We start from the raw sequence: 27,722 nt of genomic DNA, 5'->3' as shown, positions 1-27,722 counted from the left end.
ATTTCACTCCAAAATGAATTACTTATAGAAACTTGTAATAAAGTTACTAATATCTTTTGGTATCTATTCGGTCATTGTTTTATAAAATGAGCTAAATAAATTTCATTACACAATAACAAGGAAAGAGGAAAATGTAGAAAAATATATAAAGCTCTTTTAGTGGAATGTATTCAACCGTCTAAGACGAATCAAGCACCCCCCATCCAACTCCACCAGCCAATCCCCGCCATCCCCGCAGACACGTACCCCGACCACAACTGTGCGGCCGTCCCCAGTGCCTCGCACAAGTCGAGTCAAGTACGAGACACCGAAGACGACCACACAGCTGCGGTCGAAACACGTATCCGCTAAGTCAACGAAAATTAACTGGTGGAATGAAACGGAGAGTACCCAACCCGTCCCAGACGGCTGAGGAAAATGTAGTTAAACAATACTTCGTACACTCCACTAAAGTACTCTATTGAGATAAACTCTACTAAAGTATTTATTACTTGATCTTAAGGCTGTTACAAATATTAAATATAAATTATGTCCTACTGGTCTTCAAAAGGTCAAGGAGGGATTAAAAAAAAAAAATATTAAAATGAAAAAAAAAAGAAAATAAAATAAAACAACTCCTCGGATTTGTTAAAAATTGATTTGAATTTTTTTCTTTTTTTGTTGTTTTCTCAAAATATTATTGTTGGGCAAAAGAATCCGAGGGGGACATTGTTTTTAAATATTTATATCGGCCTAATGTATAAATTTGATGCTTTTTCAAAGCTTAACATTCCAGTTTACAAATATTATTGTTTTAGGAAGAATATGAAATGAAGAAATAGGTAAAGATAGATGACATAGTTATGATTTCTGTTAAGATAGTTTCATTTGAACCAAAGATTTAAAGATAGAGTGTGATAGGAAATTAACGCGAAATCTAATGTTTCCAATCAGGAACATATTATTGGAAGAGATGATGTGATTGTAGAATCAAAATCTAGTTAGATCTAACTATACATTTATATTAGGAATAAGAAAAAAAATATACTTATCAAACTGCAATTTGTTATTCCAAGGGCCATCGTCTGGCAGCCAGCAAGCAATCGTACAATAGAATCGTCCAAATGTGCAAACAATAAATCGTCCAGGCATCGTCCAGACCATCGCACAGGCTTGACATTACGAACTCGCCTGATTGTTCCGGGTCTACGGGAACTGCAGAGGCAGCACATACGACCATCTTCCACCATCCTATGTGTCCAACATCAAAAACGACTTTATAACATCTCGAAATACACTTCCCTGTATGGCGCATAAACTATAGTATCACCAGCCGAAACCTTGCTTTTCCGCTGATGCCGAATAAGGAAAATTTTGACGCGTCTTAAAAGATATTTTGCGTATATTTTTAGTTCCTAAAACTTCTATTTTCTTTACAATTTTTTCACAAACAAACTGAGCTCTCAATAAGTGTAAGCTCATGACAATAAACAAATTTTAAATTCATATTTATAATAATGATCGTTTGGGAGTTGATTTAGGAATAACGAAAACTACGATCTAATTTGAAATTATTTCACCCTAATGTGCACTGATCTCTATATAGGGATGATATCGCACGTGCTCACGAATGCGAACGACACCTATAGTCAACCTTTTTCCAATTGACATGTCGTCGACACCACCGAACCGGTTGTTGTGATTATTTCCGCTTGGTTGCACTAATTAAAATAATTTTCTCTCTGGCGCGTCCGTTCTAGCTCGGCTCTGTCCGTTGGTAGCATGGTTTTGCAGAGGGAAGATAAAAATAAATTCTGGCTCATTTGGATGTCGCGCAATCAGAGAAAACCCGTCAAACGGTCAGTCGGCATGCAATGCACCCAGTAATGTTAGTAGCGATCGCAAACAACAAGCTCTGTCTACTCACTCACTTTCCGTGGTAGATTGCGTTGCGTCGGCGATGCGCGAAGTCTCGAAATGTCAAAGTGCGTGTAATGCTGTTAGAAGTGGCACCTGTCATTGTACAGTACGGCTTGGTTTGTACTGTTGTTGTCTCGTATTCTAAGGAATGATGCCTAACTAGATCAGCATGAGTACAATTCATTTAATTGAAAATTTATCCTCTTCTTTCCGTCACATTAGTGATATTTCATCTACGAACAATGTAAACCAAACTTCATCCATTTATGACAACAATCAAAACTGAGACAAACAACATCCAAAAATATCGAAAGTTCGAGGAATATTTAAATTAACTTGTTCAGTTGGTACTCTGTTCGATATCTTCTAACTTAACAACAGGAGGTTTCTTTTGTTTTTCAATAACAAAAAATATTTCCATTTTGTTCAAACGTTGTTCTATAAGTGCCCAAATATATTATTTCTCATGTTGTTGCAGTCTTGTTTGTTGTCATGATTGGATGAAGTTTGGTTTACATTCTCACCTCTCAACTTCATTGATTTTTTGCAGTAACGTGATGTTCATATTGAACACTAGAAGATATTTGAAATTGAATTGATTCATTTTTTTGATAGGCTTTTTGAGAACCAAAAAGGAGAAGCGCTAGAAGAGAATATTCAAATTCTTCAATTAAAACGAATTCTCCTTTCTCCTTTCGAGATTTGGTTTTAACGGGTTCATATTTCGTACGTTTATTTTACTTTTAAGTGCTTCATTCTCGTAGTTTTAAGCGAAGTATTTTGGATGCTCCCGCACTACGATGAACGCGAACATGAAATTACGTTGGCGTTGCGTGGTAGAAACGAATCACGGCAAAAAACAAGAAGCATCTTAAAATAACCATGCGTCTCCGTTGTCGTCGGCTCGTTTGCAGTCTCCCAACTTTTCCGAACGAGGTGAAAAAACGTCATTAGTTTCATGTGCGCTACCCACGGTGTCTCTATACATTTATATTAGTTGCCGAGAAACACGGATGAGGCCTAAGCTCCTATAGCCCTACACTTGCGAGATTGGATGACCGGTTTTCCAGCTCAGCCAACGCAGCGATCTCTTCTCCACACCTCATATTGAGCGCGTCGAAAAACTACACCGAGCGCATCCCATGCAGATGACGACCTCCGTCCGATGGACGACGATGATGGTGGAAAACGTCGCACATTCGGTGGAAATAAATCAAACCGCTCGCTCCGTCGTTCGTTTCTCGACATGCAGCGTGTCCTGCTCATGTTACGGTGTCGTCCGCATGGGCGTCGAGTCGCTAAAAATGAAAACACTGAAGGGGAGGATGGTACAACAAGTCCAATACAAGTTGCTGGATGGATGGCACTGTGAACTTTCAAACATTGTCCATTCTGAGTTTTCGAAACATAGAAACATGCCATAGGAAATCGTATGTCGTTTCGAACTAATTATAAAATGTTTTCAAAACGGTTTATTAGGGATATGTGTCCAAATCGCTAAGGTTTGTTTTTAAATTATTATTTGAAACAGACATTGCATAACAAAACTAATATAGAAATAAGATATATGTCTGCATTCAAATATTCTCAAACAAAACTCAAAATAATCAAACCAACAGGATGTAAAAAGGGGTCTCTAGTTAGCCTTAGAAGCAGATGCGTGGGATTGATGACTTTGATTCTCGATCCGGTCTATGATGTTTTCGGGTGGGAAACATTCTCAACTCCTTGGGCAGAATGTACCTTTTTGACTCATATTCCGAACACTCGCTTTTAAATGGCCATTTTGGCTTTATTCGTATAATTTTTTTTCCACAGGAGCTTGAATTATTTTGTAATTTAGATCCTCAGTACGGAAGTTTCAGGGCGCTAAACGGCGCTAAAAAGAAGCCATACGATTGGACGGAAATAGTGTAAGAACATAATTCTATGTAGGTATTTTAAAACAAATTAACGAAATATATCTAGAAGTATAATGATTGAGAGGCTCAAACCACTCAAACCTCGCTCATTTGTCATAAGACGAGTTCGTGTCAGTGGGATGTCTTCACGTGTCATAAGACGAGTACGAACTCGTCTTATGACAAGTGAAGACATGCCACTAAAAGCTCAAAATAGTTTTCTTATTAAGATCTACGCTGTTTTAACACGTTACGCGTTTTTTGCGTGAATTTCGAAATCCAAGTGTTTACGAGATTTTTTTACATGTTTTTACGCCAGTTTTGAGATCTTAGCTGTTTTTTACGCTGATTATGGGATTTAGGCTGGTTTCCCACGCAAATTTATGAATTTTTCTATTTTTTTCACACGATTTTGAAGTTCATATGTTTTTCTTTACGCGGTTTTGATTTACAAGCTTCTATCGCCCGTCTAACAACAGTTTTAGGTGTGTAAAATATGATAAACATGAATGAAAAGTTTTTTTGTTGTGTTGCAACAAGCCATTATGCCGAAACCCATCTGGCCGAAAAAGTCATTTGGCCGATAGGGTCATTTGGCCGATAGGGTAATTTGGCCGAAAGGGTCATTTGGCCGAAAACGTCATTAGGCCGAAAGGGTCATTTGGCCGAATGGGTCATTTGGCCGAATGGGTCGTTTGGCCGAAAGGGTCGTTTGGCTGAAAGGGTCGTTTGGCCAAATGGGTCGTTTGGCCGAAAGGGTCGTTTGGTCGAATGGGTAATTTGGCCGAAAGGGTCATTTGGCCGAAAGGGTCATTAGGCCGAAATGGTCATTTGGCCGAATGGGTCATTTGGCCGAATAGGAAATTTCTTCTTCTTCTTCTTATTGGCATTACATCCCCACACTGGGACAGAGCCGCCTCGCAGCTTAGTGTTTATTAAGCACTTCCACAGTTGTTAACTGCGAGGTTACCATTTTTGCATTTGTATATCATGAGGCTAACACGATGATACTTTTGTGGCCAGGGAAGTCGAGACAATTTCCAAATCGATAATTGCCTAGACCTACACGGGGAATCGAATCTAGCCACCCTCAGGATGGTCTTGCTTTGTAGCCGCGCGTCTTACCGCACGGCTAAGGAGGGCCCCATCGTCATGATATACGAATGCAAAAATGGTAACTTGGCTTTGAAACCCCGCAGTTGATGAATGTTAAAGTGCTGAATGAACACTGTCCCAGTGGGGATGTAATGCCAATAAGAAGAAGAAGAAGACTCGACATAAGATACACTTTTGAAGCTCCTCTAAAATAAAATAAGAGCTCAGTAAACACTAGATCGTATATGTTGTCACATAATATGCTAAAGTGGAGGCCATATGTGCCCTTCCCCATACAATAGGTACGTATATCGCCTCCACTTTAGCATCTACAATTGCATGATATACGATTTTGTGTTGACTGGGAGGTTTCTTCTTCTTAATCTAGGAATTTTAGTAACTAACAATTTCTAAATGAGAGACTTAAACACGTTTAATTTTGCAACGGGATTACATTAATTCACAATTAACCATAGCACAGATTCTTGCCGGAGGCCAAAGAATCATTTTTAAATCGAAATAATTTGTCCAGACTTCCTAAATTCTTTAAAAGAAGTTTATTCAAATTCAAAATTTCAAAATAATTAGGTTTCAACAGTAATTTTATTGAAACTTCCAAAGTTTATGCAATTTTAAATGTACAAATTATCTTCAGAATATATTTTTTGAAATCCTGATGACTGATCGTTTGATCATTTGAGCAGTTCCTCGCTCACTAGACACCAGGAAGTTCATGTAGAAACAAAATTATTCAATCTCAAGAGTTTAACTGATTATGGAGATTATTGATTGGAACACTATTTTCCAAATATTTTAGAAAATCAGCAAGGTCAGCAGTTAGGCTTTCAAAGATGTTGGGATTCTCGATCGCATTCTGCTTACTACACGGTATATATATAAACATTCATGAATAGTAACCAAGTTCAAAGGCTGGCCAAGTTTTAGTGGGAATTTGAAGCCAAGAAGAAGTTAAGAATGACTTTCGGGCTAACAAGCCTTAGGAGTTAATACATCCATCAGTTTACTATAAAGCAACTTTATCGACAAGTACGCAAAGCGTTACATTATTTGAAATTTCTTTCCCATGCTAGGATGATGTACCTAGCGAAACTTGTATTTAGAACCCTAAATTTAAATTTTGATCAAAATAGTTGAAAATAGTGACATTTTACGAGAAAAGTGACTTAAGCTTTTTAGTGACCTAGCCGCTACCAGGCCTACGTTAAGATATCTTATTGAGGGTGACATTAAGTTTACCGTAGCATAATGGTATAGCAGCCGTCTAGCGTACTGGGGGGTGTAGGTACGATTCCCACCGATAAGCAGTGATTTTTTTCGCATATTTTCTTTAAAAATTTGCTTCGCTATACACAAGTTTTCGGTCTTCAGTATCGTTTTTTTACATAAACGATTTGTACATTAGACTGGCCCAGGAAACAAAAAGTTGTCTAATTCCACGGGGCACCCCCCAGGATTGTGTCTTCGGGTGAGAAAATCAATCTCTGAAAATTTCAGCTCAATCGCTTGTTGCATAAGCTGGCGCATTTGATTTGAAGTTTGTATGGGGATTTCAGCCAAAATGTATAGGAAAATACACCTCCGTCACTCATTTGATCTGGAAATTCGTTCTGATTGCTCGATTGACCCCAGAATTGCAAAAACGGCAGTTGGTATGCTACAGAACAATTTCACAGAACATTGTATGATGATTAAATGAACTTTTATATAGGTTTCGGCTGATGCGATTCGATCAAAAAACCCAAAAATACACAAATCAGCTCCTAATAAATCAGCCGAAAATTATATAAAAGTTCATTTGATCATCTTGCAATGTTCTGTGAAATTGTTCTGTAGCATACCAACTGCCGTTTTTGCAATTCTGAGGTCAATCGAGCAATCAGAACGAATTTCCAGATCAAATGAGTGACGGAGGTGTATTTTCCTATACATTTTGGCTGAAATCCCCATACAAACTTCAAATCAAATGCGCCAGCTTATGCAACAAGCGATAGAGCTGAAATTTTCAGAGATTGATTTTCTCACCCAAAGACACAATTCTGGGGGTTGCCCCGTGGAATTCGACAACATTTTTTTCTCCCCATAGTAATCTGGGCCAGTCTATTGTACATCCATGCACCAAGTGGAGGCAGGTAGGCAAGCCGCGTTGAATACTTCGAAGTCACCGACATGCACTTCTAAACACATCTGGGGAACTGAAAATTTCCTTCAAATTTGTCTTCTAGTAAATAAGTCCCTTTATATTGTGTGGGTGATTGTTAGATTTACTAACAATGCTGTATAAGAACCTAACAAAACCTGGGGAATTAAACTTAATAACCGGGCCAAGGATCCGAGAAAGGACATCCGAGGACATCGAATTATGGATGATAAATGACACTTATTCTATCGAGGTGTCCAAATAGGATTCTAGACTCAGAGATATAAATTAGAATTTTAGACTCAGCTATGCACACTTAAATGCGATACAAATACGGTTTTGGAATTGACTCACGAATCCACGTCAAATCCCGAAACTATGTCAAATGGGCAATTCTTCGGGCACAAATAGAGGGAACAATCGAACGTTATTTTAATCTGGGACATTTTAATTTGTTCAATGACCTGCTTTTCTATTTTTATTTGTTTATAATATTTAATTGTAAAATGACTGCTCGACGAGAATATAGTAGGTAACTAAGGTGTTGAGTATATGACTCTTCGAGAAGTTGTAAGATGCAAGTTGCTAAATAAGTTCTACCCAGTCAACATTTTGGTACCTATAACTCTTGATATAGGTTATTATATAAGAACCAACTTAATCGTATATAATGCACAGATTGGCTATATACGTACCAAAGTGGAGGCGATATAGGTACATACGAGTTTTATTTTACGATTTTTCCCGACATCAAAAGAACATTATTACGATTAAACATTAAAATATAGAAAATAAAAAAAAAATCTTATCAGCACCAAGTCTCGAGAACATGTGATCTTTAGATTTGCAGGCGGATACTCTACCACTGCACCATATTGCACACCTTGAAGTGAGATGAATTTTTGTTCAACATAAACTACACAATTTATATCCTTACAACTGCTTGAAACGGCTACAAGTCATTTGGACTGAAGTGATTTCGATTGTATTACGATTCACGTAGACATTCATTCGCACTGATATAGGATATTGCAAGGAATATAAGTCATTACGAGTTTTTATTTACACAATTATGACTGATTTTCACTACGGTAAAAATTATCGTATACGATGCATTCAATACAACATTGTTCGACAATAATCTGACAAAGTTTGATATGGAATGCGATTTAGATTTTTGATGGACGCAAATGCGACTTTATTTGCTGTTTGTTATACGATATGTGGTTTACTGGGTAAGTTCTGTTACCAAATAAAGCGCTTTGTTCATCTTTCTGGCATTTATGTGTGGAGCGATGGTACATATTTTCCAATTACCGTCTTTTATTATCGTTAACGTACACAGATAAAAAATGCATTCAAATTTGCGCTGAAAATCATGCACATAAATGGAACGCCATTATCCGTGTAATTCCCCACGGGATACAGCCCAAAAACGGCTATCTAGGTTTAAGGTTCATTGTTTCAGAACTAAATATCAAACAAAATGGCAAGAGTTGGCCACCAGGTGGAGCGAACAAAAAATATGGGAAAAGGCCCCAAAACGCCCTCCGATCCAAAACGCCTTTTCGGAATTCCCTCATATTTACTCTTTTGATATGTTCGGAACAAAACTAGACCTAAAATTATGTGGGTTGGATAAAAAAGTGTCAAAATATTCGATAGAAAGGTAGGAAAACCCGGAATGTTCCACATTTTGATAAAACATTTAACAACGCCGTCCCCATGCTCTTTCCATACCAGAGTTCTGATTCGCCGACGCGTGGTACTTTGTTCCATAAAAGCTGCCAGCTGAAAGGCGTTTTGCCTCATGAGTTTTCCGGTCGCAGATTTGTGGGAGGCCGAAGCCACGACCAGCCTTGGTTAGCTATATTGTTTAACTGTTGCATAAGACAAAAATACTCGTGAAAATCGTTACAGCTAAAACATTAAAGCAGTCTTTGCTTAGTTAGGGCATATTGCCCCCTCTTCCCCTACAATACCGCTTGCAGATGTCAAAAAATGGGATCTGGAATATTCGGAGGCATTGAGCGAGGATCCATATTTAACTGCAACATGGCCTGCGAAAAATGTAACACGCACTACTCAAAGGTTCCGTCGCCGCTGCAGTTCTTATCAGCGGTACGCTGCGCTCGAAGAAGTATCCTATTGTCTAGGCTAGTCCTGGCAACAAAAAAGTTTTTTTTTGTGTCTTTATTAAGGAGACTTTCAGCCCTAGGCTGGCTCGTCTCCGGCACAAAAAAGTTGTCAAATTTAAGTTCCATGGAAATGTAATTGCTTCCGAATTATGTCCAATCGAAATGTGCATGCACATTATTCTAAAAGTCTTGCCAGTGCTTATCAAACCACTTTCCCCTGAACAGCGAGGCGGCGAGATTCTTCCACTGTGCTGTACTGTCGCCGCCGTCTTCAAACTAAGAGGGGAAAAGACATCCAAAGAAGAAGAAAAAGCAAATTGCTCCTTGGCAAGTAGGTGCTATACGCATACCGGCGCGGCGGCGGCCCCTTGACAGAGTATTCTCTGTTGTTGCTGTTGCTATACTGCTGCTGTTGTTTCCGAGAAGAAAATTCAAACCCCAATGCTTCGAAGCGCGAGAACGTTGGGGTGTGGGGGAGGGCCGATACTTTTCAATCATTCGGGGCAACGTTTGCCGTGTCGCACCTTTTCGTAGCTTAGGTTTACTACATCCCCATGTACGTAAATATGTATGTCTATACTTCACATTATACGCTCGTTCGTTGAAGAAGTGAGGAAAATGGTTTTTTTTTCGAATATTGACAAAGATTGATTTTCCGGACTTGAATACGGTTGAGAGTGTTTTTAGAAGTTTGTGAGCTTTTCAAGGAAACAATTTTAGGTCGCACACAGTATTTAGATCGAATAAAAAAACTGTTTGACTAGCAATGACAAAATACCTTAAAGTCAAATTGAAAGTAAAAATATACATGATGCGTAATCCCTTAAGGAATCAATTATAATGCGTCATCTGAACACGTCCAAATATGTTTATCAAGTCACACGAAGTCTCAGAGACTTGCATTAACTATTCCTTAATTTATTATGTCAGCTTCAAATTATTCATTTGGAATACTTATGTAAGACACTTTATGCTACGTTTTAACAGCGCAAATGCATTGTTCAAATAGATCAATTTACTGGCTAAAAGTTAAACATGTTTTCTTCTCGTTCATGTAAATTGAACAAAGATGTTTAGTCGTTCAATTTACGTTCGTTTTAGGGCCTTTGTTTAATTCACTTGCCCAAACTAAACTTAGCATAGGGAATATTCGTGTCCAAGTAACTAAATAGCCAAATGAAAACATAATTCAAAGGAAATTCAACCATTTATCAAATGTAAATCAACTCACCGGGGGTAACGTTGCCTCGGGGTTTCGCGCCAAGGATTGCCAAATTAACGTTTGCTTTCCGGCCATCGATAATGGGGTTCGGTTCCTTGCACGCTCGTTCCGCACTCATTCTGTCGCCCATGATGACCTTAATTGTTTAGATTTGGTGGAAACAAGGAAAACAACACAGAAACGGAAAATTAGCTCGCTTGTCCATGATAGCCCCCCCTTTGGGCTGTTTAGTCGCACACTTACAAATCCGTAGCCCCGGCTCTTGTTCGTCGTTCGGTCTGTTATCACCACCGCTTCCTCGATGTCCCCGTAGACGGAAAAGTGCTCCCGCAGGCTTTTGTCGGTGGTGTGATAGGGCAGGCCGCCGACGAACAGCTTCGTCCAGGTTGTGTCCTTTTGCTGCACACCGGTGGTGGGTGTCCCCGCCGAGGGCACTAGCGCTAGCGCATCGGCCGCATCCGGTGATACTTGCATCAACATTTTCGCTGGTGGTGGTGGTGGTGGGTGTTGATTGTTGCTTTCGTTTGCCGCGGAATTCCACTAAGCAGTTGTTGTTATTGTTTCTTTTTCGTCGAAAGTTTGTTATTTATGTCAGGCAATGACAGGGACTTGGCAGCGGTCTTCAATTTTTTTCTTTGTTTCTCGATTTGATTTTCAAACAAGCTATTTTTGCTTCAGACAGAAAAAAAAACTCAAGTAAAACACAAAACAAAAATCACAGATTGAATTTCGTTCTTTGGCTTTGCATTGATACGGGTGTTTTTGCACTGGTCTAGATGAATTATTAAAAACTAATGTTGCGTTGATTGGTTGCTTCTAGTACTTATAGAATTGATTCACATTTACGTATTGTTGATTGTAGTTGAGTGTTAGTTCAAATTCCAGTACGATGAGATCTTTGAGAATTGCACTTTCTGAAAAAGGAAAAGAGATAGACTTAATTAATACATTTGTTAAAATTTTAGTGTGAGCATAAATTAGATAAATAAAATTTCGTTTATTTCAATAAAAACTTATGAATTTTTAATCATTCCACTGTATCATTTGAAAAATACTTTAGAAACCGATAGAGAAGATAGGAATTGTGTGTGACTAAAATCCGTCCTTCTTATTAACTCGGCTGACTTTGTTCTGCATAGTAGGCAAAAATGCACGTTTTGAGCTTTCCATGCTAAATTTCCATACGAATTTTAGTTTTCACGAGTGTTATTAGCCTCGTGATGGAAACTCAGGTTAATTCAGCAGTGAGGATGTTTTTAAGAGTTTTTGAAGAAATTGGATCAAGGTGGGATAAAACAAAGGGTAAAACGGACACGTTCTGGTGTGGGTAATATGGATCATATAAAGCAAAAAAAATTTCATCGTTATTTAATTCTGAAAATTTTGTTTTTTTGACCGTGATTTTTACTGATGGGAGAAGCTTTTTTTTAGTGAAATCATTGTAAGGGGATCATCATATATCAATCATCATTCAACATTTTTACTTCAAGAGACACATTTTATCGATGCTTAGCCTATGCATACAATTAATCTGCCGTTACCCACACACTATGTCTTTTTCACCCGCATACTTTTAAACCGGGATATTTTCATCCTGATTTTCGTGGTCATAAAAATCATAAAATCTGATCGTTTTCCACTGATATGACTTCGAGCCATCGTAATGCTTCAATTTATGATTCGCGTAAGTGGTCCAATATTACAACGTTTTCCATTGGAAAATGACGCGATTCGATTCGATGTCGAAAATAGCCCCAGCCCCTCTACACTTCGGTTTAGTGCGATTAGGATTAGGAGTAGAAGCACAAGTGTTAGAACGTTGGAGGCCCTGTTATTCTATACAGTGATCAATATGATTCAATCTTAGTAACCTGGATTTTTCAAAGGGTTCGTTCGGTACCTTAAATGTCAAATTTATTGTTTTGGTTTGCTTCTTCTCAAGTATGAAAATTGGGCTACTGTGATGAAAAACATGGACATCTGACACATAAAGTACCGTCTTGAACAAAACATGTTGATCACAAGATTTGAAGCGCCATTAGCAATCTAATACTTATGCATCTACTGGATCGTCTACGAGGTGACAGTCGAGCTATCTTCTTTCCTGAGTAAAAATGAGTGACATGGTAACCGGGCTAATGGTCGACTGCCTCCGTCCCGGTAAACAATTTGCAACGGTAGGGGAAGGAGGGGCAATATGCCCTAGCTAAGCAAACACTGCTTTATTGTCTTATTTGTAACGCTTTCATGGGTATTTTTACATTATGCATTAATTAAACAAGACAGCTAGTTGATGCCATTCAAAAATTGTCAAAAATCTCAATCATATTGATAATATTCACATTTCAAAAAAGTGGTGAGATTCTGTTGCTGGAAAACTCATGAGGCAAAACGCCTTTTAGCTGGCAGCTCCTAGGGAACAAAGCACCACACGTCGGCGAATCAGCATTCTGGTATAGATAGCGGGTGGAGACCAGACATAATGCACGCGTACAAAAAAGGATGAGATTGAGCAACGACTGCTACGCGCACATAAAATTTAGCGCACGCGAGTCTCACGAAGCTTGTGTACCTCACATTAACATTGGTGAGTCGCATTGAGACATCTCAATGCGATCAGCTCATGCGCTGTTTGCCATGGCAAACCTTTGCAAACAACAGCGGAGGTGCGTAAAACAGCTTGGGCGGGAAATTTTCATTCAATAATATCGTCGCCTAAGTAACGCCAACTATGCATTCCTAGCGCATGAGATGAGTCTCATGAGACGTACATTGAGACAGGCTCACTCAGTTATTTTGTACGCGCGCTAGCTTATCTCGTCGCACAGAATCGGTGCTACTTGAGCTTTTGTAGCTCATGGCACACTGTCTCATCCATGTATACAGGAGAATTAAGGGACTCTGGTGGAGACGCAAGTATATTGTAGGTTAGTGCCACTAGGGCGTTTTGCCTCGCCAAAATGTTAGATGTTTCTTCAAAATGTGGAAATTTTCGGTTTTTCCGACCTTCCCATACACTATTTTGAAACTTTTTTCTCCTAACCTACATAATTTTAGATCTAGTTTTGTTACGGACATCTTAATGACGGTAAATATGAGGGAAACCACAAAAGGCGTTTTGCATCGGGGGGCGTTTTGAGGCCTCTTCCCCTAAATGGTGCAATGGTATAGTTGGGTCAAATGTAGTATTCCTGATTTACGCCGATCCTTCTCTTAACTCTCCCATACTAAAATCCAAGATGGCTGAATCGTGAATTTGGCAAATAAAAATACCTAGTGGTGTATTCGTCTTGCATGGGATAACAAGACGACTATCTATAACAGGAAGAGACCCTTTTAGCATGGAGAGTCAAATAAAAAACAATAAAGGAGCAGGTGAGCGTAAGGAGAATGTTTTCGCAAGAAGCGGAAAAATGCTGACATCACCAGCATCGACAATGGTAGCGTTGGACCAGTGATAGTAGTCAATAGGTGAAATAAATAGAGAGATGTTTCAAGTGCATTGGAACCACGCAATAGGTGCCTCCCGGGCCTTTGGTGGAACGAGTCAATCATAAGATGAAAGAGTGCAGAATAAGGTCGCATTTCTTGTGGCCAGGGCTGCACTCAACTGCAAGATCAAGTTGAGCTAGTCAAACAGTTACGAGGAGTAGGTCAGTGAAGTTTGATGCCAATCCTTGGGGCAATGATTATTGGACGATAATGGCAAAGATGAAAGAACCATAGACGCCAGTTGAAATAGGCCCGGAAAAGCTAAAGTTAATCTTAGAGGGTCTCTTTCCGCATCACAGTATAATGCTGTGGCCACAGACTCTGTACGATGATGAAGACGATATTGTTGACTCTTAGGTCTCCAACGAAGAGTTTAGATACCTGACAAGGTGTGCCCGTCAGGTATCGGACGGTAATGCAAAAATTCCTGGAATAAGATGACTACTTAGATAGATGGAAGCTACAGAAGCCTGTGCTATTGCCAAATAAAGAAAAAAGCCCGGGGATCCAACTTCATGCAGATGGACAATACTTGGTGTGGTAACGATAGATGTTAGGAACGCGTTTAACAGCGCTAGCTGGAACTCTGGAAGGCCATAGCTGATGCACTGTGCTCCTGCGTACAGGGTTTCGAAGATCTTCTTCAAACATCGGGTCAAGGTCGACCAAAGTCACGCAGAAGTGCCACAAGATTCTATTCTCGGACCAACTCGGATCCTCCACTCCTCCACCAAGGACTTAGCCGAGTAGATCGAGACGCGTAAGAGTACCAGTTTCGGAGCACCATTGAACTGGACGTTTTACTCCTCCCGGAATCTCTGGACCGACTTCGACACTTGACCGGTTACTCGCTGAAGTGAGAAATGGCATAGGATCTGCGTTGATCTGAAAAACTCCACATAGGTGTTGAGAGTAGTGCAGGCTACGCAACAGCCTTCTACGGAAGCGGTTCGTCGGTTTCGAGGGAAATTCTTTCGCCGGGGAGCTCCCTGTCGGAGGGGATCATCTGAGCAATCCGTGACCGAACTGGGACTGAATGGCTCAACGTAAAACTGGTGATGAACGGCATAAGAATGGAGTCGAAAGACTCTGAGTAGTTAGGTCGATATCACGCTGGGAGCTGAATGACTCACAGGAGATCGGATTCGGGGGAGACCTCGCCGCCGGAGAACTTTTCGTCGGTGTAGGTTAGATCTACCACCGGAGACTAGGCCATGTAGATCGTGACACGTTAACGGACCGGTCTCGGGTCATAGAGACGCCACTAAAACGGACGCTATGCTCCACCCGGAATCTTTGGACCGACTTCGGCACTCGGCCGGTAACGCGTTGAAGTGAGAAAGTGCTTAGGACTTGCAGACCAGGTGACATAGTAGTGTTGGTAACACAATAGCCTTTCACTGATGCTGCTGATGATGATGATGATAAGGGGAACTTCCGCCGCCGAAGACTATCTGAGTAGATTGCGATCACATTGTGAGCTAAATGGTCCCAAAGGGCTCGAGGCATTCGTGTGCTTACTGGCGGAAACAAGAGAGCTTTAGGTCTAAAAAGTACATACACTATGGAGCCAAATTGCTCACAAATCAAGCAGAACATCGGCAAGACGCACGTGAAGCGTGTTGGCTCAATTCTATTGTACGAGAAAATTAAATTTTCGTTTAGCAGACACAGATTTTTAAGTTCCACAGAAGAATGAATGATAATAGCCCAAATTGTTAGAAAGGAAGTAATTTAATTACCCAAATTATTCACGTAGTAGTAAAATGTTTTTGCCGTTCTTTATGGAAGATAATGAAATAAAAAACATTGCATAAGAAATAATCTGGGAAGTGCAGACAACCGTCGGGATACACACGAACAAACCTTTTCCCCTGCACTGCACAATAGGACAGCCCCTTGCAAAAGTGGCCAAAACTACAAAAAGGCTAATTTCTATTTGAGCGTGTAAAATGTGATGAATGCACACACATCTTATAACTTGTAATTTTATAATTGGGGCGGTTTTGATTTTTTTTAATCTTTAGGAAGGGATGGATGGTGTTCAAACTGGCCTCTCCTATAAATTACATTTTTACGTTTTTTGGTAAAATGGGCAGCTTTGCCATATATTCGTCTCAAAAGTATCATATTTATGCATCGTTACAAAGCTCTTGAATAGATCTACGCTTGATGACGCAGTATAGAACTTAGTTTTTCGTAGTTTTGTAAAAGCATATTTTATGCAACCTATAGCGAACAAAACAGTATGGTACTCCGCTGTAAAACTGCACATCACTGTTAATTTCTTAAGCTTCGAGGACCATGAATAAAATTCTGCCCAAATTAACCATTTTGCGAGATACATGAAACTGAATAATAGTCCATGTTTTTGTCTAAGTTCGCTAATGTTTGCTCCAGAAAAAAACTTTTTGAAGCAGATCCAAACGCCTATAAGGGCCGTACACAAATTACGTAAGTAATTTTTCTGAGTTTTTCAACCCCCTCCCCTCATGTTAGATTTTCCCCATACAAATCATTTTTTATTTATGTGGAGCGTAAGATAATGGCAGCCTTCTCCCCCGATAAGTGCTTACGTAATTAGTGTACGACCCCATAGTGCAGGCCTGCCCAACCTTTTCAAGCCACGGGCCAATTTTCAGAGTTAACACCTGCTGCCAGGCCAGATTTTTTATATATATTTTATTTTTTATACATTTTAAAATAATCATTGTTTTTATTTTCTTATTTTTCCAGAACGGCCAAAGAATTCTGTAGAGAAAAACTAAACACGATTGTATTGCGTTCAAAAATTCCTTATATTCCTTTTGGTTGATAATTCAACGAGAAACATGAAATTGTTGTCTACTCTCCATTAATCGACTCATATTGTTTTCGTTTAAGTGCCTAAAATTCACAAACAGGATTCCCAATTTTTGTTTTCAAATTTGCTTTCGACCGAAGGGAGGAGTATCTTTTTCTGTCCATGATTACATAGTCAAAATGTCAGCGAATTTGACTTACAACGCGTTCACTGGGGTAATTCAGCTGCTGTATCATCGATATGATTCATGATTCCCGTAAACCGTAAACCATCCCAAATACAACGGAAAGTACAATAGTTCCCAAGCAGGAGAGATTAACTCAATAATACCTTATTCTATTATTTATATCATACTCTGTTATGAGCAAGCCTTGCATAAGAGGTAAAATACCAAAAATTAATATGCATAATACTTCAGGCATAACATACTTTGTTATAACATAACAATACCAAACTCATCACAAATTATTATTCGTTTGGTATTGAAATACCTGAGCATGTTAGCATTAGCATTAGCATTGAGCATTTCGCACAAATTCGTAGGTGGTACAAGCCAAGACTATTGTATGAGAGTAGAATTGGGACTAATCGCTATCTCTTAGATGGAAGCAATGCACTTTCCAATAGTCGAGATCTGTCCTGGCCACGTCCTTGCGAATGCTGAGGAAGGGGAAGGATGGTTAGTTGGACACCTACTTAAGAAAGATGCAGAGAACTCTACGACCTCTCATAGGTACCACGGGAGGTTTTTGGATTGTTAGTGTTGAAGGTTTAACAGTAGGAATCGTTCTGGTAGAACGTGAAACACAGAAAGAACTAAGATAGAAATACAAAGTAGGAAAGGGACGAGCCTGGAATTGAACCCACGACCTCCTGCTTATAAGGCAGAAGCGGTAGCCACTAGACCACCGAGCTCGTCTCGGTATTGAAATACCTGAGCATGTTACGCCTAAAGTATTTTGCATATTAATATTTGCTATCGGGGTCGTCACTCATGTTCGGGTTGACGCCAACTATGAAATCATGGGCAGTTTTGTAAGCTGTTTTCTTCTTTCTATTTAGATTTGTGCTCGTTGTCGTATCGAATGTCGATAATCTCCATTTGAAACATTTAAGGTACATTGTATAATAACATCATTAAGGTGAATCGCGTTGGAATCCAACCACATAGCCCATTCAGGTGCACATAACTTCAAAAGCAAACGACAGGCAACAACGAAAAGCAGTTTTACACCATTGCTTACTTGTAGCATACATTCGCTTATAAATTTACATTTGTGCAAGGAAAAACGCGAGGTTCCCTTGTGGCAGCCATTTTTGACTGTTTCGTATACGTCCTTAAACGGTGTTCAGAAAATGGTTATTTTGTTCCTGTGTTCTACAAAATCGGCGAATAGGCTTGAAAATTGCTGTGATGGGCTTGGATTTTATCAGCATATTTAACAGATTTACATGAATTATTTTCAACAAGATGAGGTAAATGTACCAGTTTTCAGCAACCAACTGTGTCAAAATGTTTCGTGTCAATTTCGTTTCAAAATAATCAAAATTTGACGTGTTGATCTGTGCCTTGTAGGTTTATATTCAAGTCATTGAGATTTTTGGTATTATCAACCAGAAAATCAAGGCCACTCGCCCATTCAGGATCTATCAGTTTTAGCATTGATTTTTCTTAATAAATAAAAATAGTGCGATTTCGTTTCGAAGAGAATAAAATCTTTCAAGCCTGGTACCAAGGCTTAGTCAACGAAAAGCAATAATACAGAAAATCTCCGTATTCTGCCTCCGTTTCCGTTAACATTATTTAGAATTGGTGGTGGTGGATTCCTAGCGTTGATAAAGTTTAAGTTGGCCAAATGTCGAGCGTCAGTAGTTCTTTCCCGTTATTGCCGATGCCGGCTCCATCAGTTGTAAGGCTACTTAAGTTTTTAAAGGAGTGTCCAAGCTTCTTCATACAGGTCTTAACAGTTCCCCTCAGGACTATTCTGGTCGTTCCACTCATTGGGATCAAAGCTGCTAATTGCTCAGTGATTTAAAGATAATCATCAACTACCCTTATGAAGACAACTGCCTGCACCATGTTTTTAACATCAGTATTATCATCGATTGCGAGAGAGAAGAATTTGAACGTGGTGTAGTTTTTAAATCTTCTGCATAAACTTTTACTCTTCACCGTGTTCCGAGGCAAGCTAATGCTATTGAAGTAGACTTTTTCCTTTGGCCACACAATGCCGTTAATAGCCGATATGCATTTCTTAACAAGTTCTCTGTACTAAAATAGTTCCATTCGTTCTGCCAAAATCGAATAATTTTCGTTCTGTTTACTCAATAATTTGAACTGACAATGGAAATTTAAACTAAATAAGCACCTTATCTTCGAATCTCTTTTAACATTCGTTATCGTTCTGATTCAGTCTAAATATCGTATTTTGTATTCATATTCCTTCAATACAGCAACACTTTCTGAACAAATTATACAAACCAGCTTTCCTGTGTTAAACGTGAAAACGCGATGTGTACAACATTTCGATCGACTCAATTCGACGAAGTATGTGTGTGTGAGCAAAAAACAAATCTAACTCTTTTGTCAAGGAATTTACTCTAAACCAATCTACTCACAACAAGTTGCATTCGGCAAAGCATGTTGTTCCATTAATCCCTGTTGAAAATTGGCCGGAAATTATGGCCGAAAATATTTTTGTACGCTTAAAGCGTTAAAAAACTAACTAATTTTTAATGAATATTTAGTGACAAACCAATTTCGTCGAGGAACTCTTCCCCATTGTTTTCTATCAAAAATAGGCTGAATCGGACTGTGGGCTCAAACGTTATGTCCAAAATACTATTTTCATATAATGCACGATAAATATAAATTTCCCTTCTTTTTCATTAAAAACGCAAAAAAAACGCATTTAAAAAAAAAGACAGGCTGAACACTTAACACCTAGACAACGGACAGAACACATAACACCCACTGGGCCGGTGGAGAATTTTTCGATCACGAAAAGTTTCCTCCTTACCGGGACGGGAATCGAACCCACGCTCCATAGCGTTTGACGTCGCTAACCGCACGGCCACGAAGCCCACAATTTTCCGTTGGTTTTTCATACGCACCTTGTAGTTTCACAAACTACAATACATTTTTCCACCTTATGGTTTTCTACACGCCCTATAGTTTTCTAAACCACAACCCATTTCCACCGATCTTCCAGACGCGCATTGTAATTTTGCAAACCACAAACCAATTTTTTACGGTCTTCCAGGCGAGGCTTTGATGTTCTTCTAACCACAAACCATTTTTCGACGGTCTTCGAGACGCATCTTGAGATTATGCAAACCCCAAACCATGTTCCGACGGTCTTCGAGACGCGTCTTGTGATTTAGCAAACCACAAACCATTTTCCGACGGTCATCGAGACACGCCTTGTAATTTAGCAAACCACAATTAATTTTCCGACGGTCTTCGAGACGCGTCTTGTGATTTAGCAAACCACAAACCACATTTTTCGACTGTCTTCGAGACGCGTCTTGTGATTTATCAAAAGCACAAATCATTTTTCGACTATCTTCGAGACGCGTCTTCGCGACAGTCTTTGCGACAGTCTTCGAGACGCGCCTTGTGATTTTGCAAATAATAAAAATATCTCTTGTCAGTGGCGTAGCCAGAAAATTGGTCTGGGGGGGTTTTCTAATTTTTTTTAAATTTTGAGACGGTTCGAAAAAAAATTTTCTTCTAAAAATTTGGTCTCTGGGGGGGGGGGGGGGGTTATGTCCAAAACCCCCCCCGTGGCTCCGCCCCTGTCTCTTGTCACAATTTAACCCCTTGAATTCTCATGAAATCAGCGACAGGCTCCAAAAAATAGACTGGCAGAATCGCCAAAATGTGTGACCCTAAATGGCCGGAACGAAGCTATGACAGCGACTCTCCGTGGAGAGGCGAAGTCGTGGCTTGCTGCTCGCCGATTGACACGCTGATGTGTGAATCTATTAACACACGCTTAAAGCATTTTACTCAAACCCCACAGGTGGATTAATCAGGTTTTTTTGTTAATTGAATAACAATGGGAAGATCAGTACCGCGTTACACTTCAATAATATTACTTTTAATGAATTTCGCATCGAACACAATTTACGTAACATTTTGAGGGGAGGGTAATGTCTCAAAAAAAAAAACATTTTCCATGCATAAGGCGTTACGAAATGAGAGCGGAAGAGGGTTAAAAATTTACAATTTTGGAATTACACCCTTTGCCTTTCTCGTATACTAAGTACATATATATAAAGGCTATATGATCACTCCAAAACTAAACTTTTGATAGAATGCTCGGTGACCCATATTGTAATATACCAAACGACTCAGCTCGACGAATTGTGGTAATGTCTGTTTGTGTGTACGTATGTATGTGTGTATGTGTACAAAATTTTGTAGACACGCTTGTTGGAACTTAGCAATGGCCGAATTACAAGTTCCATTCGACTAAAAATCCTATCCCATTGTTTGCTATTGAAAATTGGCCAGATTGGATTATGGCCAACATACCATTTTCTATGCACAAACATGATAAAACACTCACTCATATTGTTTAGTATTTTTTGTACGGGAAAGGCAACAACACTGCTAGGTAGATTAATCAGGTTTTTTTACACAGTTTGGTTTTAGTCGTTTAAAACCTTCAGTGTCAATGGAACAATGAGTTAACCCCACGAAAAAAATAACAAAAATCAAAGAAAACTCAGGGGGTACTTAAAAAGCTGTGAAAGTTTAGGTTAATCGAGAAATTAATCAATTCCAACCGCGTAAAAAAACCTGGGTGTACTTCATAATAGAAGCATATTGAATGAATAGTGCATTGAACACCTTGTCACGATATCTATTATTATTATAAAAAAAACACTGATTACTCCACCTAGCGGTGATGGTGCCTTTTTCGTGTAAACAAAAAATAGTATTTTGGCCATAACTCCCATAGTACGATCTGGACAATTTTGAATAGGAAATAATGGGACAGGATTCTGCACTAAAATGCAATATGAGGCAAGAAAATGAAATCTCTCCTAAATGTCGCTTATCAGTTGATAAAAAAAATTATACAAATGGCTTATACTTATCTTTTTGTTCTTATTGTTCAGAATCTGTTTCATCCCAACTTCTGTACGCGTTACGCTTCTGTACGCTAACTACGCCCTCTGTCAATTCTATACATCCATTTTTTTTTCACATATTTCATTAGCGCACACCGTGTATGGTCAATGTTCCGCTACACGACGCTGAAAACTGAAAGGGATCCGGAACAGAACAATGCGCTTTTGGGAAGGGTTGCCGGCCCCCTTCTTCCAATGCTTAACGCAACGCATTTACTGTCCCATTCTCGGTCCCATTCATGCTTGCATGTAATTAATTTTATGTTATTTCTCCGTATCTGTTAATGGCTGCTGTTGTTTACTGTAAAGCATGACCGTTTCAGTTTAAGTATCCTTATGCTTGCATACATATAACTATGTTTGTTCCCATATGTGTGCGTGTTTGTAAACGAATGTGTGGAAATAATGTCCGTCCTAAATCTCGCTTCGATGGCTTCATCGAAAGTCCTGTTTAGTCCGACAGGCTGACAGCAGGGGTGTGTGCTCACTTACTGGTTATTAGTACGCACATTTAGCAGCAACGAAAGTCATCGAAGGAGGACTACGAACACCGAAAAGGTCATCGGTTGTAATTTATCAACTTCAACTGCAGATAGTTCGTGAACACAGCAGAAGGGAGGCATAGCAGTGTGAGATGAAGGGATGGCACAAAATTGATTCTTCAGGGGACCAACCGACAACGATGGAGTCAGCCCCAACAACAAAAGGACATGCCCTTCTAAATTGAAACTCATTTCCTTTACGCTTGGACCAGGACATTTTGGTTTCTTCCCTCGGTTGGAAGTCAGACAGCCATTCTTACGATAAATTAGCTCCCTCTTCGCCTTCGCAAGTAATACTCATTTGGGACGATAAAAGGTGTGTGCGAATAGTAAACCACACCTAACTCTTTTCTTTTGTTGAAACGAAGAAACCTAAAGAAAAATGATGCCATATCTAGGCCTAAGAATCTGGTTTCCTTTTGATTTATTATAGCTAGGAATTCTTGAAGGTGCGTCACGCACCATTAGCTAGAAAAGGACTATTACCAACAGACGAAAGTTGAAAAAGTGACATACTTGACAGATGACCACCGTTGTCAGCTATGGTGACACGTTTTGGTTCGCCAGGATTTCTCACGGAAGAAGCATGTACCTACTTACTGACTATACGTTTTTTAAGTGCCCATAAAATGCCCATAAATTCCCAAGTCACGCTCACTCAAAACGATCAGCTGTTCAGCGTGGAACCTTTCAACACGGAATAATTCAAACAAGAAGGAAAAGCGATACACGCCATGCTCTCTGCTACTCGTAGGGGTCTAATTCGATCACACCGCATGGATTGATCTTCTTGGCAGTTGGGGGAAAACAGAGGAACGTGAGGCACAGAAAAGGTCTGGAACGCCTGGAGCGGAAGTATTGAATTCATAAATTCAATCGCTTGCATCCTATTGAATTTTTCTATACGGATGTCGGATCGATTCAGGGCCGCAGTCGATGTTTGGCGGTTAGGTTTTCAAATGTTCGAACTGGGATGAAGGTCGCGGGTAAAAACTATGACAGCCGTTCTGCAGCTGGACTTGCTAATAATAAATAAAGTAGGTTAAAGTTTACATTTGATGTAATACTAAATTTATTGTTCTATGCTCCGCTACGCGTTCCACACATATTCCACATTCCTAGTTCATAGAAACTGGAGCGCATTGTGACATATGTATTCTTAAGTTCTCGATATAAATTTGGATGAAGCTGAGAAGAAACTTCAGATGTTTGAGTTGACGATTGAGAATTGCTGTTCGGATTGAAACGAACTTTGTTTTTAAATTTATCATGGTTCATTTTTCCAATATTTGGATTAGTAATCGTATGCCTCCGTTCGAAAAACTAATTGGAGATTCAAATAGTTCAATTTCTCGGACTTAAATACTTGATGTTTTAAAAATGAATAAAGTTACTCAATACTATCACTCAGTGCAAATTTCATTATTTAATTTCTCAGTTTCTGGTTGCTGCTACCATTACTACGGCGACGACCGTTCCAAACCAGCTCCGGCAATTATTTATGTTCTAACTCGGTCATAAGTGCCCATGTCAGATTTTACCTGAAGAGGATACCCACCATAGGATTTTTTCTGCCTGTGTTCTCTGTTTATTGTTAGGTTTGTTGTTGGTCTTCCCTTTGTTTTGTAGTGTCTACTAATGTAAACGAACGTGGAGCATGAGGCATAACTTTTAGATTGGGTGCAATTCGGTTGAGTCACACATGAATGCGTTTCATCGGCTATGTTTTGGATGGAAGCAACCAAATTGAAAGGGGCTTTTTGTTTTAAGTTTTCTTAGTTGTATTTCAAATATACCAATTTTTATTCCTGGTTATGACATGCTGTAACATATGGTCGTACCCATCTCAGTTATTAGCCTTAGAAAAAATCTGTTAAATAATTACTAAGCTGTTTGTTTGGAAAAATCGAGTTTTACAGAAATCTGCTAAATAATTTATTTATGCATCTTTAAAATATCGAGACGTAGAAAGAAGGCACAACAGTTTTTCGCTCGAAAACCCAAACAACAGATAACGATAAAATAAGCTATTGATATTCAAATTGACTATTGACTTTGTGAAATAAGAGTCATAAATCGTCACTTAGAAAACCTTCGGAATATTTACTTGGTTTGCAAATTAAAACAGATTTCCCCTCTGCACGGGTCACATCGACATGCACTTCCCAAGTATTAATTTACGACCCCCTGGTTCAAAACTTCTCTCAGAATAATAGCGGCGCACGGTAACAGCAGATGCAGTTCCGTATCCTCAAGCTTTAGCTGGGAGGATTTCCATCGGTAGCCGACACAATGGCAAATACATTTTGGTACGGACCGGTAAGCTGCCTATTTCGTGAATGAATGTGCTTTTACGATTATAGCATTCTCCACAGTAGGTCCCGAAAGCCGGAGCACGCTTGATTTGCCCTTCTGTTTCGCTGTGCTCCGGATGAGCATTACCAACATCGGCACCGTCGGTCGTCCTCAGCATAAACGATCGTCTGATTCGTTCCCAGTCGCCTTGGGTGTATTAGATTTCGCAGGACGATGCCGCTTACCCCACAGCCGATGCGAAATCGGATGCCCCTGTTGTCCCCGACGACACCCCTTGTAGCAAATAATTCGACAAACGCGAATAAATCGAAGATTAGGGCTTGAATTTACGACCTTGTGTGCCTGTGAACCGGTTTGGTGGAGTTGGATGTGATGATTTGTTAGAGACATTTGGTCTATAGGGACTAGAAATTAGCGAAGGGGGGAGAACAATGGAAAGATATCGCATAGGAAGAATATTCCATTAACTAAGAAAAGAATGAATCTAAGTGCTGAGTTAGGAGCAATTTTTTTGATGGAGGATGTGAGAATCTCTAAGAACATTTTATTTGGTTGGAGTTGTCGCATTACAGATATGGTAGGTATACAACCCAAAACTATCACTTCCGTTACCACAGAAAATTATTGGGCTAATAACATTTTCTTAGACGGCAGCAAGGCGCAGTCGAGATCTGTCCTGTCCACGACCTTCTGAATTACTGGGGATAAGGATGGCTAGTTTGACATTTACTATAGAATGATGCAAAGGACTTTTTTTTGTTGAAATTGTGAGTATGAAAGGTATATTAGCGGTCTAGGATGTTTTCGGGTTGGAAACATTCTCGACTCCCTGGTAACAAAAGTGGTAGAAGTGGTAACAACTAGACCAGCGAGCTTATCAATTTCTCTAAAAATCCCCACATATTGAATAAAAAATAGCGATTCGAAGAATATTTACTGTTTTCACGAGTCACTCCTCAACTCGATTGTTCATTATTGATAATATATTTGTTAAAAAAGAAGGATAGCCCTGACAGTGTTTGCTTCGTATTTTGAAGAAGATCCCGCTGCACCCACCACAAATGTGGGGAAGGGCCGTTTGGCCGAATACCGTTCGGCCGAATGCCATTTGGCCCAAGGCCACTAGGCGAAAGTTATTTGGCCGAATATACCATTTGACCGGAATCTATACCATTTCGTCGAAAGACATTTCGTCGAATGACATTTAGTCGAATGACATTTGGTCGAAAGGACATTACGTCGAATGGACATTTGGTCGAAGGGACATTTAGTCGAAAATAAATTTTTAATCCAGTAGAGAAATAGGACATTTTGTCGAAAGGACATTTGGTCGAATTGACATTTAGTCGAAATCAGATGTTAGAAAGAAGAACCTTCGTACATTTAGTGATATGACGATTGATCGAAAGTGGATTTTCGAATTTATAACCTTGGTACATTTAGTCTAATGACGTTTCGTCGAATGGATATTTGAAAGAAAAGAACTTAAGCCAATATCAATGAAAAAATAAATGATTTATTTCGGTGTTCCTAAAAGTCATATAATATTTTTTGTTATAATATTGTCCAAAGAATGAGGGGTTCAGAAAAAGAATAAATAATACGAAAACGGTGAATATTCCGAGGTTATTCCCGACTGGATATTGACTTACGCGAACCCCTCTAACCGACTACATTGAATCTATACCACCTGGTCAAAAAAAATGTAGTCGAAAGATGTTTCACCATTAGACATGATGGCGAATAGACATTACTACCGTTACACGCATAACTGTCCCATGTACATCGGAAATTCCAGCAAACATGGGACGAATATGCGTATGATCATTTGGTGGAAATTAAATTTACGGCCAGTAACTAACGAATTATGGTTGAAAGACCATTTTATACTGAAATAATTATTGTGTAAATATTTAGTGAAAGAAAGAGTATCAATGAAAAGAATAAGAAAGCCATTTCCATTCGACCAAATGTCAATCAACGAAATACTCCAAAGCCGACTGCGATGAAGTATTTATATCATTGGTTTTTGACCATGTCCCGAAAAATAGAATAGAGGGTATTTCAGTATCAGTACCTAATATTTTGCTATTTCTGTAGGTTTTCAATTTTTCTATTATCCACCAGGGTCTCCAGAAGTTTCTGTTAGCTCAGGTGGGAAATCTTCACTGGCTTCCGTATTCGTTTCTTCCGATGCTGATTGAACTTCCTCATGTTCACTGAATTCCTCTAACCAGTTTATTCGTGTATTTTGTGGATTATTTATTGAAATTTAACCAAAAAATGCCTGAATGTTCTTTCGACTAAATGTCCTTTCGACTAAATGTCCATTCGACCAAATGTCCATTTGACTAAATGTCCATTTGACTAAATTTCCATTCGACTAAATGTCCCTTCGACTAAATGTCCATTCGACCAACTGTCCTTTCGACTAAACGTCCTTCGACTAAACGTCATTCGACGAAATGTCATTCGACGAACTGTCCCAAAGCCATTTGACCGAGACCATTAGGCCGAAAGGGTAATTTAGTCGAAAGGGTCAATTGGCCGAAAGGGTCATTTGGCCGAATGGGACATTTGGAAGAATAGGTCATTCGACCGAATAGGTCATTTGAAAAGTGAGAAATAGGATGTGAAAAGTGAGTAGTGCGAAGTGAGAAGTGAGATTTCTCAATTCTTACTACTCACTTTTTTACAGTACTCATTTTTCACTTCTTACTGTGAAAAGTTAGAGGCATGAAGTGAGTAGTGAGATGTCTCACTAATCACTTCGCGCTTCTGACTTTTTACAGTGAGAAGTGTGAAATGACCCAGACAACCACACATCGCATAAGAATGCACGATTAATATCGTTTACCGATCCATATTTCATCAAAATCGCATTATGGTGCAAATTTCATCAGTTCATTTATATCTTTTCCCGCATAGTAGGCTTTTTTACGAGATTATTCAAGCTTCATTTGTTGACATCGCATATTCCTGAAAACGGCTTTGGGACAGTTCGTCGAATGACA

General features: G+C 39.3%; 1 protein-coding gene across 4 annotated transcripts in view; it reads right to left on the bottom strand.

Moving 5' to 3' along the window:
• Window positions 1-27,722, bottom strand: part of LOC134226859 (RNA-binding protein 24-A-like) — a 303,788-nt gene that overhangs the window by 122,702 nt on the left and 153,364 nt on the right. For all 4 annotated transcript variants that reach the window (XM_062707907.1, XM_062707908.1, XM_062707905.1 and 1 more), the window contains 2 exons: window positions 10,657-11,327; window positions 10,423-10,549 (listed from right to left, as the gene is read on the bottom strand). In XM_062707907.1, the coding sequence (XP_062563891.1) occupies window positions 10,423-10,549; window positions 10,657-10,893 (364 nt within the window). In that variant the 5' untranslated portion in view covers window positions 10,894-11,327. The remainder of the gene's footprint in view (window positions 1-10,422; window positions 10,550-10,656; window positions 11,328-27,722) is intronic.

The sequence above is a fragment of the Armigeres subalbatus genome, chromosome 3 (assembly GCF_024139115.2).
Source record: "Armigeres subalbatus isolate Guangzhou_Male chromosome 3, GZ_Asu_2, whole genome shotgun sequence".
NCBI classification, from domain to species: domain Eukaryota; kingdom Metazoa; phylum Arthropoda; class Insecta; order Diptera; family Culicidae; genus Armigeres; species Armigeres subalbatus.
Note: the sequence above shows the minus strand (reverse complement) of the source record. Positions and strands in the feature narration are given on the sequence as shown.